Raw genomic sequence first — 15,095 nt, 5'->3', positions numbered from 1 at the left:
GATACAGGTGGATATGATCATATGACTAAAGACCCTTCCCAGTTACAATCCATTTGCTCATCTTCTTAATCCATTATATTTACAGCTAATGGGAGTACAAGTCCTGTTATTGGAGAAGGATATGCCATTTTGTCTGATATACTTACTTTGGATATAGTTATTATTGTCATATCTCTTGAATATAACTTTTTACATGAGACAAATTACCTTATCTCTTGATTCGGCAATAACATTTTGACCTTATTTTTATGTATTTCAGGATATTTTTACCCAAAAGATTTTTGTTTATGATATTAAACGAGGCAAAATCTACTATTTGAATTGATAAAAAATGGGGAACAAAAATTTAATCGTACATGTCAAACTAATAGTGAAGAGAAAGCTTGAACAACTATATGGTTATGACATAGAAGATTGGGGCATCTTTCTTTTAGATATCTTTAAAATTGTAACCACTTTTATTTTTGAACCTGGATGTTTCTGATTTTTATTGTGATATTTGTGAGCGACTAAAAGCCATTGTATTCCTTACTTACCTAGTAAGAATAAATGTTCTAAACTTTTTGTTGTCATACACTCTAATATTTGAGGCCCTGCAAAGGTTCCTTCTCTATCTAAAGCTTTATATTTTGTTACATTCATTGATGAATGTACTAGGATGACTTGGGTGTCCTTGGTTCAGAGAAAAAGTGATGTTTTTATAGCTTCACAAACATTTCATAGTTTGGTGGGAACTCAATATCAATGCAAGATTTGTGTTTGGTGATCTGACAACATAAAAGAGCTTGTTGATGCAAAGTTTAAAAATTTTCTTATCTAAAAAAGTATTCGACATCATACCTCTTGCACATATAATTCGTAACATAATGGGATGGCAGAGAAGAAGAATAGGCAAATAATGGGGGTGGTTCATGCATCGCTTTTTGATATGAATATGCCTTGGTTCTATTGGGATGAGGCTATAAAATATGCTGCTTATTTAATCAATCAGACACCTTCTAGAGTATTAAATTTCTAAACACCATAACAAAAGATTTAATCTATTTAATCAATCTTTTTTCTCCATTCTGCTGTGAAACTTAAAGTAGACGAAAATATTAATCGATATAAGGCGAGACTAGTTGCAAAAGAGTATACACAGAAGTATGGGGTGGATTACCAAGAGACATTTGCACTAGTAACTAAACTAAATACAATTCGCATTCTCTTATATATAGCAGCAAATCGAGACTGGCCCTTGTAATAATTTGATGTTAAGAATGCATTTCTTAACAGAAACGTAGAAGAAGAAGTTTATATGGAGTTGTCACCAAGATTTATGCAAAATTCTTCAAGTAAAAATAAAGTCTATAAATTAAAGAATTCGTTGTATGGACTTAAGCAGTCACTAAGAGCATGGTTTAGAAGGTTTTCTGCAGCAATGAAAGCTTTTGTTATAAGTAAAGTAATTCATATCATACTTTGTTTATAAAGAATAAAGAAGGGAAGGTAACAACTTTAATTTTGTACGTTAATGACATGGTCTTAACAAGATATGATTTTTGTGGAATGAAGTTATTATAAGAATATTTGGATACTGAATTTGAAATGAAGGACCTAGGACAACTTAAATACTTCTTAGGTATTGAAATAACCATATTGAACACGAGATTTTCCTTTCACAGTGAACATATGTGCTGGATCTTTTGACTGAGACTGGAATGCTTGCTTGTAAGCCGATAGACACGCCCATGGAAATGAATCACAAGCTTGAAATTTTTTCAAACCAAGCTTTAACAGATATTAGTCGATATCAACAGATGGTTGGGAGATTAATTTATTCGACACACACCAGGCCAGATATATCCTTCGATGTAAGTGTCGTCAGACAATTCATGCATGCACTAAGGGAAGATCATTTAAATGCAAAGTACTAAATCTTGAGATACTTAAAGGTGCTCCCGACAGAGGTTTATTATTTTCAAAAAATAACTCCTCAATAATTGAAGAATACACAGATGCTGATTGGGCAGGTGATCAAATGACTAGATGATCCATTTCTGGTTATTTTGCTTTCATGGAAGGTAACCTGGTCACATGGAAAAGCAAAAAATAAAAGATTGTGGCAAGATCAAGTGCAAAAACTGAATTTCGAGGAATGACTCATGGAATATGTGAATTGTTATAGATCAAGTGTATTTTAAAAGATTTCGGAATTAAATATGAGAAACCTATGAATTTTTATTATGAAAATACAACTGTTATTGAGATTGCACAAAATCATATACAACATGATCGCACTAAACATATTGATATTGATATACACTTCATCAAGAAAAAAATGGATCAAAAGATTACACTTTTTTTCTTTGTCAAATCTGAAAATTAGTTAGTTGACATTCTCACAAAAACAGTTACTGGAAAAAGATTCTTTGAAATGACCAACAAGTTAGGCATAATAGACGTCTATGCTCCAACTTGATGAGCAGTGTTGACATGAGTTGTAAATTACTAATTAATGTTATAAATTATTATATTAATTGCTAAATTATTGTTGTAGATTACTCTCTTAGTATCATAATTACAGGAACATGATTAGCTGATTTTTGTATAATAATTTTTATTTTTTTTATGTGATATAATTGTATCTTTATATTATCTCTGAATATAGAAGAATAGGTATACGTGAATTAATTACAAATTCTATTGTTTTACATAAACCAATACCATCTACTCTAATTATTTTTCTCTTATAGATACTTATATTATCCATCACGTATTATTGTTTACATTGTTTGGCTTTCTGTTTTTTTTTTAACTACTATTTTTATTTCACTTCATTTACATGTCTTTGTGAATAACCTAATGTAGTTGTTCTCTTTCTTTTATGCAGTAAATATATACTTATATCTAAATGTCATATAATGTATGAACTAAATTGAATCATTATAAAATTAAAATTTAAATGAATTAGTAACATTAAATAATAAGAAATGAACTCTAATAACCAAATAATTTAAAATATATAATAATAATTTTTCTAATCATACTCAACTTCTAAACTTTTAAAAATGAGATTAATCATTAAATCCTGATAAAAATCTACTATCTACTCTCAACATAAGTGATGTTCTATTTTGATATTACTTTAAATTTATCTAACTAACTTATTTCGTATTTTTAAAGATATAATGTTTGAAAATTGAAACATGTTAAAAACTTGATGTGCATATATATTTTTATAACTCAACCATTTGTGTGTATATATATATTTTACAAGAGGTTAGAGTTGCTAACTATTTGTATTTATACACACCACCTCCTGTATATATAGCTCAAGCAGTATAGAAAAGATTTTTCATAGCCATAACAAAATTTTGAAACCAAAAAAAGAAAGTTCGTATATGTTGACGAGGGTAGCCAGACAACAAACCATAAATAACTATTATCTCTATTTTCCACGTCACCCAAGAAAGAGCACCTGAATGTGATATTACTTTAATACCCTTGGAAGACCCTGACATTTTCTAAAAAATCCAGGGGCAGGCAGATCTGTACATGGATACAAGACTACTAGATCCACTGTTAGATGCGGTAGTAGGAGAATACCATGATTAATTCAATTTCATTTACCTCTTTCTGCTTAACTCAGCGAATCTTAACCGTTCCAATAAATTAACGGCCAAGATCCATTGAGACTTCTTGCAGTACGACACTGCCAAAATATGACCATACATTTTCACCATTGAGACTTTTTCACTGACAAGACCAGAGCGCGTGCATATACGCTCAAGTACATTGTCCTAGCTTTTGACGTTGTGTATAGGTTGGAAAGGAAATGACGATTGGCACGTGGCGTATACGTCCCTCTAGAGAGAGTGAACTATGTAAGTTTATTTATTATTATTATTATTATTATTTTATCTTATGAGAAGGCCAATAATTTTGGAGTTTTCAGGTTTAAGAATTTTCTTTTCTTTTTTCTTTTTTCTAATAATGGAAATTAAAATTAGCATTTCTTGTTCAGCTCTTGGGATATTTTTCTTTGAGAATTTTCAGTATTACTAAAGCCATAGCTTCATTCTCTTTGGTATGTTTTTAGTATTGATATATCTTTGAACTCTTTTTTATGTATTAATATAGTAAACTTGTGTTTTGTTATATATATCTTTTTTCACGAAAAAAAAATCTAAATCTTCATTATAAATCTTTGAATTTTGCAAGAAAACGAAAGATATTTTCTTTTTATTGAAAAGTGTTTTGAAGAAAGATTTGTAAGGCGTGAGCTTGGTATCGAGATCAACAAGCATTGTGAAAATTAAAGCTTAACGTGTTGAGAAAAAAATAGTTGTATTTAGAGGAACACATTTGAGAGATAAAGTTAGGTAACTTGAGAAAAATAAACGGTTGTAATCGAGTTTTTTATTAGTGAAAGTTTTAAATGATCAACTTGAGAAGATGATATAACACAAGTTGTGCAACATCCTAGATACCTGGTGGGGTAAAAAAGAGTGTGATAACAAAAACATATACAAGTGTAAGTATATATATATATATACTTATATAGCAAAAAAAAATAGAAATCTCTTACAATAAAATCAAATGTTCATTTACACCTAAGGCCAAAAGTTGGCTATCAAAATACGAATATACAAAAGTAAGAGTCATTATAATAATTACAAACAAGTGTCATTAGAGTGTAGACAAAATATTGCACTCGTAAATATCTTAAGGATCCAAGAAGGGATCCAAACAAGGTTAAAGGGCAACTCAGCGAGCGAATCATCACTTCCATCATATGAGAGAGGCATGGATTGGTGTGAGTTCTATAAACTCAGTAAAAAAAATTATATAAACTACACAACTAAGGTTTAAAAAATGATTAACTTTCATAATAAAACGTCATTTTTTTAACTAAACAACTTACCTCAGAAATCTCTATAGGACGAGTTCAATTTAAATATGTAGAAGAGATCGTTATTTCTTTATAAAAACATATGAACATCATCGATATATTAAATAACAAAGGCATAAAAAATATAAAGTCATTCATAAATCAAACAATTCAGTATAAACTAGTTGAACAAACCAAGAACACAATAAGATCAAGATAAATTAAAAGAATCATCATACAAAATTGTCATCCTGTATCAACAACTATTCTAGTCAATATTTGTATTTTATTTAACTCTTCTACTGAAATCTGCACAAAATCGTTCTAACATATATCCAATGAGGGCAAAGGAGATTCTTAACTACTATTGTGAATGACTAATTAATTCTATTTCCATATTGGGTCGGTTCCATTTTTACGTTGGGTATAATTTATGACCACAATCATACGTTGCCACTGTGGCTCGACATATCATATCGTATATCTACTCTCTTCAACGGAAATGCCAATTATTTATATGGAGCGGTTCACCAACATTTCATATTTATAATAAGGAGAGACAGAAACTCCTCAAAAGTAATAATTAAATGTGTTTTTATTCTTTTCTCTTTTATATTCGACGTTCAATCATAATTACTTTTATACTTAGAATTCAGTGAGGATCTAAGTACATGTTCGACCCAATGCTCATTTACCCGAACTTGACTTTCGGGTCATCCTCTTAAGTCAAGGCTCACTAGTATAACCATCTTTGACATTATCAATATAAAGCGAATGACCAAACCCGCATGCATTTTTCAATCATCATGTTTTTATGCATCATAGTCATTATTTCCATAATTCATATTCAAATGAGCAATAATCAATCACTATAAAGATTTATGCATCAAAATCATCATACTCAATAATTCTGTATTTTTATATCTAAAAAAACAATCGTCAATCATAATAGAATTCATGCATCATAAATCATTTAAATTATTCTTTCTAGAAAACACACTTAGGAATATAAAAAAAAAAAAAAACTAAAAGAATTCCTTATCAAAACCGAAGTCATATTAGTCTCTAGAAAAAGAATGAATGATTTTTAGTTCTAGTTGTATAACTTCTTAAACTTCTACTTTCTTATCTTTGTTCTTGCCTCTTTTTCTCACTAAAATTCTCTCTCTCTCTCTCTCTCTCTCTCTAAAGTCCCTAGAATGAAAAAGGGAAAATGGTGAGAAAAATATGAAGAGAGATGGGTCTTTAAATAGCCATGGATGGGTGACACGCGACACTTATCTAGATGGGACACGTGGTGGGTAAGTGCCCTAAAAGTTGCTGCAGCATGGGGTGGTGTACCCACAAAAGTGGTAAGACTGCGGACGAGATAACTTGTCACGTCTGCACACGGGAAGGCATGTTCACGTGGAAGGAAGGCATGTCTGCACGGCTGCTAGCACACATGGCCTGCGTGGGCTGCACGCGCACAAGCAAACATGTCGTGCATTGTGCACGCATAGAGCATGCGTAGGCACTTGCGTGCATGTCTACGTGCACAGTGCGCGGACATGCCTGCACGGTGTCACGCAGGGGCTGACACACAGGCCCACACGGATGTGACCGCATGCCCTCATCTAGCAGGTTTTTCGTGGATTTTTCCCCTTTTTTTATTTTTTTCTTATTTTTTCTGAAAATATACATAAAATAATTTAAAAATAATTTAAGAACAATTTTAAAATAATTAATAAAGATAAAAATAAAATAAAATAAAATTTAAAATAAAATACTGATATAATTTAAATGACCATGATGGTCCAACGTAATAGAGTTTGACACTACAATTAAGTGTAAAGGCTTAGGTGTTACAGGTTGGGTTTAAACTTCTATAAATTGAGTTTTTATTTGCAACTTACAAAATAGAAATAACAATAATCTTAGTCTCTCTAGGGCACCTATGCTCTGATATATATATTTTTATCTTGAGAAACTTATCAAAATCTTTTAAATTAGCATCCAATAGTATAAGCAATTACATCGATAAACAATTCAAACTCTTATTAGTTTATTCTTCTCGAATCAAAATTGTAATTATTTCAATGCAATATACTTGATCATGATTTTCTTAAAAACTTTGTTATTCTTAAATAACATATAGACAATGAGTATTTCAGCTATACTTTAGATGTGACTGGTGAAACATGTGCATTAAAATTAAAGTCATGGATCCTTTAATTTTTTTTTTTTATAAAAAGGCGTATACATACAACAAGAGTTATGATAATCACAAGTGCACTTAGTTTATATTTTTTAAGGTATTTTCAGAAGTTCCTCTAGCCAACTCATTATTTGATTGCTCAAGTGAATTTCCTGCTCCATTTTAGCCTATATTCCTTGAATATCTCTATGTTAGTATATAACTCCATTAACTCCATCATCAAACGAAAAACATTGTAATTATGCCACTATTTTACGATAGTGTATTAACACGAAGAAAATTGCAAGACAAAGTAAGAACATGTTAATCAAGGGTAATATGGAAAAAACTTTGTAGTTTAGGTGACCAAAAAACCTTTCCCCAAGATTTTTTTGAGATTTTATAAATAGTTAAAATTTTGTCATTTGTAGAAGTGGCATTGAGCGCATGAATTATTAACCCAAAAAAAAAAAAACATTTTATTTAATTATTTTTCACAATCTTCTTAATATGGAGAGACATAATTTTAAATTGTTTAAAATAACAATTATATTTAGAGTAAATTATCAAATTGATATATGAAGTTTGACACTTTTTACAGCTTGATTATTAATTTATTTTTTATTATAATATACTCCACAACGTTTTTATTTGTTTAAAAACTTTAATTTTTATTTATTTTTTAAAAAATATTAAATTAATTATAAAATATTTGGATACTTTAAGAAAAAAAAATAGTTCATTCAAAATTTTAAAGTAATTAAAAATTAATTTTCCTTACAAAAGCTCATTTTGTGTAAATATGAGTGGTTATTTATTTATTTATTGATTGCTATGAAATTTAACAAATTATTTTTTAAAAACTTTCAGATATAATTTAATTATTTTATTTTTTTCTTATAAAAGATAGACAAAGACTGAAGTTTTGAAATAGATATAAAAAATTATAATTAAAAAAAAAATTAGAGTTGAAAATATATATTAACATTTTGACACACGGTTAGTATTAAACGAAATAAGAAGAGAACAATGTCCATTATAATGTTACATTAAGCTCACGTAAATATAAAACTTCCATAATTAAGGCATGATTACCTGATTATAATTTTTAATTAAAAAAAAAAAAACACTAAAGCAAAGAATTAAATCCAATGCATCTCAAAATTCTGAAATGATTTGAAGTCCAGAAGAAAGTGGGTAAAAAGATAATCTCAGCATTAAAAAAACAAAAAGAAAAAGAGAGAAGCTGAAATTTAAAATATTTGTTTCTTAAAAAAAAAAAGAAGAAGCAGAAAGTAATTAAAAATAATTGGAGGAGAATTAAGAGGGTGATTAAAGTGTGTTAGCTTAATAATTAAATCCCAAAACTTGTGAGATGCAAAGATGGTCAAACAATAATTAATATTTAGAAATGAATTAATTGAAGTTTATCTCCAGTTGTTAAGAGACAAAAGCAGTCAAAAAGCAAATTGCATATCCAGTTTGTTTTAAATAATTAAGAACTAAAACACTAAGGAAGGAGCAACTCATTTTTAATTAAACAAACAAACACACAATTAATTAATGCTAAACACATGAGGTGGGTTGATAATATTATATTGTTTTGCGTGATAATATAATATTTTTAAGGATAAAATGCTTCTCAAATTAAAAGAAAGTTATTATTATTATTTTTCCTTAATCGTTTCATTTGAATTTGTGTATTCAAATAAACTTAAAAATTATCTTAGGATAATAACACAAAATAAGTTTTGGGAAACAAATACTAGGCATGAACTTATGCTCCCTCTCGAGTTGGAATGCCAAGTTTATTATTAATCCCCAAACTTTTATAAACAAATGAAATTGAGACCAAACAATATTATAATTGTTGCTCAACTACAAATTTCTTGGTCAAATTTTGAAATATATTCTTGAACCTTAAAAATATATGCATAATTCATCATTAAGCCCCCTTAAATTTAATGAAATATTTGGCGATTGAAAGATTTTTTGTTGCACCCTACACAATATTTCGCTTTAGCTCATGTGTTATTAGTGCATTATCTTGTGAGAATTATTCTTACAAGTCCAACAACATGTCACTAGCATTGTTGAAGAAGATACTGTTAACATATATATCTAATGTAAAGAGTTGAATATAAAGTATATCACCATAATATTTTATTTTATCAATGTAAGAAAAAAAAAATATATATTAGTTGGTTTGATTCGTGTGTCATCAATAAAAATAATTTTTAAAAAATATTATTGTTTTATATAAGATAAGATAGACTGTACTATTAAAAAAAAAAATAGTAAATAAATATATTATTATTGAATTCTTTCACTATGATATAATGCAAAATTATAATAAAATTTTGTTATATGTTTCATTCATGAATGTATGTATTTACACCAAAAGTACATATATTATGTTAAGAAGATAAAAGACTAGAAGAGTATTAATTTTTTCAAGTTTGGAAAGTGAGAAATATAAGTTTTAAGTTCAAAGGTGAAGAGAGAGAGAGAGAGAGAGGGAGTATAAATAAATGCCAAAAGAAATATATATATATATATATATTGATTAATCCTCGTGAACAAAAAGATTCATTTAATTAAGAGATGGAATCTCTCATTATCATTAATTGACAGTGATAGATCAATTGGCTATCACACGTACGCTCAAAAAGCTATGAGAGACAAAACAAGAAATTACTATTTTATTTTATATTATTATTATTATTATTTTTTACTTCTTCCTCAATTAATTTCAGTCTACTTTTATAATAAAATTCACTTTTTAATAATAACAATATTAATAATTATTATTATTATACAATAGAGAGAGAGAGAGAGAGATAGAGAGAGAAAGATAGAGTCACATGGCATGTGACCAACAGCTGTGTCCCCCTCTTCCTTTTCATAAATACCCTTCTTACCTTCCTTACTCTGTCTTTTCACTCTCTCCCCTTGCTCATGGCACTACCCAAACCCTAATCACTCCAGAGATGACACCTCCCACTCCCTTCTCCCTCTTCTTCCTCTTCTTCTTCTCCATCTTTCTCTCTCTTTCTGCAACTAAAGACTCTGAAACCCACCTTCTTATCTCCTTCAAGGCTTCTCTCCCTAACCCATCTGTACTTCCCGACTGGCTCCCCGATCACGACCACTGTACCTTCTACGGCGTCACTTGCCGCCAAAACACAGTTTCTTCAATCCATCTCTCTTCCATTCTCCTCAGCGTAGATTTTCGCTCTGTTGCTTCCACTCTCCTCACGCTTCAGCACTTGGATACTCTCTCCTTGCCTTCCGCCAATCTTTCCGGCACCATTTATTTTCCTTCTGGATCCAACTGTGGCTCGCTATTGACTACCTTAGATCTCTCATTCAACTCCCTTTCTGGTCCTTTATCATCTCTTTCTTCTCTTGCTTCCTGCTCAAACCTCCGCTCTCTCAATCTTTCAAATAATCTTCTTCTTTCTTCTGCCAGAGATTCAGGTGCTTTAACACTCCCTCGGTTGCAGCTTCTCGACCTTTCCCACAATAAGATTTCCGGCACCGGAGTTGTTTCTTCGGTTCTTGACGTCGGTTGCGCTGACCTCAGGCACTTGAACTTGAAGGGAAACAGAATCACCGGAGAAGTTAATGTCTCTAATTGCTCTGTTCTTGAGTATTTGGATCTCTCCTCTAATAATTTCTCTGTGCCTATTCCCTCATTCGGCGACTGCTTAGTTCTTGAATATCTCGATATCTCCGCCAACAAGTTCTCTGGCGAGGTTACTCGTGCCATTTCTTCTTGTTCGCAGCTGACTTTCTTGAATCTCTCTAGCAACCAGTTCACAGGTCCGTTTCCGACGCTACCGGCCAATAACTTGCAGTTTGTCTCTCTGGCATACAATGATTTCCAGGGCGAGATTCCTCCGTCTCTGGCGGACGCCTGTTCGAGTTTGACGGAGCTCGATATTTCCAACAATAAACTCTCTGGTACGATTCCCAGTAGCTTCCGTTCTTGCTCTTCGTTGGAGTCTCTTGATATTTCTGTTAACAGCTTCTCTGGAGAACTGCCGGTTGAAACTCTGCTGGAAATGAGTAACTTGAAGGAGCTTGTTTTGTCGTTTAACGAATTTACTGGTGCCTTGCCTGATTCTTTCTCGACTCTTTCCGGTTTGGAGATCTTAGATCTGAGTTCCAATAATCTGTCCGGCTCAATCCCTCCGGGTTTGTGCCAAAATCCTAGGAGTAGCTTGAAGGAGCTCCATCTTCAAGACAATCAGTTAATAGGGTCGATTCCTGCTAGTTTAAGTAACTGTTCTCAGCTTGTTTCACTTCATTTAAGCTTTAATTACCTGACGGGAACAATTCCTTCGAGCCTGGGGGCTCTTTCCAAACTCCGGGATTTGAAGCTCTGGTTGAATCAGCTCCACGGCGAGATCCCACAGGAGCTGTTGCACCTTCAAGCACTTGAGACCTTGATTCTAGATTTCAACGAGTTGTCGGGGGCGATACCTTCTGGTCTGAGCAACTGCACCAATCTCAACTGGATCTCATTATCCAACAATCGGTTGACCGGCGAGATTCCTGCCTGGATTGGCCGCCTCTCCAATCTTGCCATTCTCAAGCTCAGTAACAACTCTTTCTATGGTAGAATCCCGCCGGAGCTTGGAGATTGCCGCAGCTTGATATGGCTGGATCTCAATACTAATTTGTTGAATGGGACCATACCTCCTGCACTCTTCAAGCAATCTGGAAAAATTGCTGCCAATTTTATTGCGGGAAAGAAGTACGCTTACATCAAGAACGATGGCAGTAGAGCCTGCCACGGAGCTGGAAATTTGCTCGAGTTTGCAGGGATTAGGGAAGAACAGCTGAACAGAATTTCAGCATGGAACCCCTGCAACTTCACTCGGGTGTATAGAGGCCTCACACAGCCCACATTTAACAATAATGGGTCGATGATATTTCTTGATATTTCTTACAATTTATTATCAGGGAGTATACCCAAGGAGGTCGGGACAATGTCTGATCTCTTTATTTTGAACTTGGGTCATAACAATATCTCTGGAGCCATTCCGCAAGAGCTTGGAGGCTTGACGGGTCTAAACATACTGGATCTCTCCTACAATAGTCTTGAAGGGACGATCCCAAATTCTATGACAGCCCTAACCATGCTTATGGAGATTGATCTGTCAAACAACTATCTCACCGGGATGATTCCTGAAATGGGTCAGCTTGAAACCTTTCCTCCTTACAAGTTCATGAACAATTCTGGTCTTTGCGGTTATCCTCTCTCTCCTTGTGGAGGTAGTTCAGGGACAAATGCAAATTCTCAGCATCAGAAATCTCACCGGAGACAGGCATCTCTTGTTGGAAGTGTGGCAATGGGGCTGCTTTTCTCCCTCTTCTGCATCTTTGGTTTGATCGTAGCTGCGGTGGAAATGAAGAAGAGGAGGAAGAAGAAGGAGTCAACTCTTGATGTTTATATGGATAGTCGTTCTCATTCGGGCACTGCTAACACAAGCTGGAAGCTAACTGGTGCAAGAGAAGCCTTGAGCATCAACCTTGCTACGTTTGAGAAACCTCTTAGAAAGCTTACTTTTGCAGATCTTCTTGAAGCTACCAATGGGTTCCACAATGATAGCCTTATTGGCTCTGGGGGTTTTGGTGATGTATATAAAGCTCAGCTCAAGGATGGGAGTGTTGTAGCTATCAAGAAACTAATACACATCAGCGGACAGGGTGATCGGGAGTTCACAGCTGAGATGGAAACGATTGGAAAAATCAAACACCGAAACCTTGTGCCCCTTCTTGGGTATTGTAAAGTGGGAGAGGAGCGGCTGCTGGTCTATGAATATATGAGATATGGAAGTTTAGAAGATGTTCTACATGACCAGAAGAAAGCTGGAATAAAACTGAACTGGTCTGTGAGGAGGAAGATTGCCATTGGTGCTGCTAGGGGATTGGCTTTTCTTCATCACAATTGCATCCCACATATCATTCACAGGGACATGAAATCAAGCAATGTGTTGCTTGATGAAAACTTGGAGGCTCGAGTATCGGATTTTGGAATGGCAAGACTAATGAGTGCAATGGATACGCACTTGAGTGTAAGTACGTTGGCAGGGACTCCAGGTTATGTACCACCAGAATACTACCAGAGCTTTAGATGTTCCACCAAAGGCGATGTTTACAGCTATGGTGTTGTTTTACTTGAGCTTCTAACAGGGAAAAGACCAACAGATTCCGCCGATTTCGGGGACAATAATCTTGTCGGGTGGGTGAAGCAGCATGCAAAGCTAAAAATCAGCGATGTTTTTGATCCTGAGCTCATGAAGGAAGATCCTAGCCTTGAGATTGAGCTTTTGCAACACTTAAAAGTAGCTTGTGCATGCCTTGATGATAGGCCTTGGAGACGACCAACAATGATTCAAGTGATGGCAATGTTCAAGGAAATCCAAGCTGGATCAGGACTCGACTCACAATCCACCATTGCCACAGAAGATGGAGGATTCGGAGGGGTAGAAATGGTAGAGATGACCATAAAAGAAGTCCCTGAACTAAGCAAGCAGTAGGCGGGCTTAAAAAATTTTCAGCAGAGGAGAATTCTTTAAAGAAGAAGATGGTGATGATTCAAAATTTTCTGTCTTCTTTAGCACTCCATACACACTGCCTCTTTTGTATCTCTGCCATTTAATGTATCTATCTTGTTATTTATACATAAGAAAAAGGTTGTTTGAAGGTGTTATAATGTGTAAATATACAGTTGGATATCAGCAGTTGTAATGTCATGGTTTTTAATTTGCTCATCCAAGTTTTGGGAGATTAATTTGAATATGTGATGGTGACCAATTTGGAGGCAGGTTGATTTGGTTCTATTTTGGCAAAAGTATATATATGGTGTTTGTCTGTGTCTGTATGCCAGGAGGAGTAGCCAACACTTAATACTGGTTTTTCAGATGAGAATCAAAATCAACACCTACTGATTTCTGTTTCCTCTGGTGTCCTTATATATATATATATATGTACTATTCTTATATATAAACCTCCCCAATTGTTTGTTTCTCCATATAATTCTCCTATTTTCTAATTATTAGGTCTATAAACTTTCAACTTTATTTTAAATATTATTGAAAATTTTAAACATCTTAAACTCATATTTACAGATTCTGGAAATTCATTTTTACTTGGAGAAAGTTGATTTAATAGTCTAATTTATGGTGGTACTGCAAAAACTAGAACAATTGATTTTGTAGGTTACAGTCAATCAACATGTATCATTGGACCATTTTCTCTTACCATGGTGCTTCAAAACTTCTCCTATTTGTCTCCACTAAATAAATAAACAATATATGTGTGTGTATATATATATATATGTATATATGTATATATACCCAAAAGCTGGACCATCCACTCTTATACACCCAATCACGTAGTTTGTAAGGGGACACACAATTGTATGCATGTCATGCTCATTTATAGTCTAATTTTTTTGTTTTGTTTTTGTTTTTCAAATCAATCTTATTTATTAAAATGTTATTTTCAATTTTTATGTAAAATAAAACTACATATGAATTTTATAAATGTTATCTCTATCATTATGTTGTATTAAAAAAAAAAATTAATAAATAAGAAATTTGTCTGATGGGGAACGTGCAGCGCACGTGTTTGTCGATAGATTAGAGGTACACGTACAATTTTCTTTTTAGTAAGAAAGTGCGTGCATGCTTTCCTTTCCTTTCATAATAATTTTAATTAATTAATTAATTAATTAATTAATTAATGTGGGACATCATCAACATCTTGGTGGTCATAATTTTTGACTTGTAGCGGGAATGCACATGCAACTTCATCTTGTGATAATAATTTATGATCATTATATAATTAGAATCTTTTGCTTCACATCACTTAAAAAAACCTGGTTAATTAATTAATTAATTAATTAAATTGGGTAAATTACACAGGACAACATATATTCATGTAATTTTGGACTTTTAAAATTGGATTGTATAAATATATATTTATATGGGTAAGAAGCTAATTGAGGTGACGAATGAATGAAGCCTTTTT

The 15,095-nt window shown here is 32.8% G+C and overlaps 1 protein-coding gene across 1 annotated transcript; it reads left to right on the top strand.

The window, feature by feature from the left end:
* Positions 1–9,970: 9,970 nt before the first annotated feature.
* Positions 9,971–13,834, top strand: BRI1 (Leucine-rich receptor-like protein kinase family protein). The gene has a single exon (XM_022039801.2). The coding sequence runs from the start codon at positions 10,040–10,042 to the stop codon at positions 13,598–13,600; it is 3,561 nt and encodes a 1,186-aa protein (XP_021895493.1). The 5' UTR covers positions 9,971–10,039; the 3' UTR covers positions 13,601–13,834.
* The last annotated feature ends 1,261 nt before the right edge of the window (positions 13,835–15,095 follow it).

This window comes from Carica papaya, chromosome 6, assembly GCF_054855325.1.
Source record: "Carica papaya isolate Zhongbai chromosome 6, ASM5485532v1, whole genome shotgun sequence".
Classification (NCBI taxonomy): domain Eukaryota; kingdom Viridiplantae; phylum Streptophyta; class Magnoliopsida; order Brassicales; family Caricaceae; genus Carica; species Carica papaya.
Note: the sequence above shows the minus strand (reverse complement) of the source record. Positions and strands in the feature narration are given on the sequence as shown.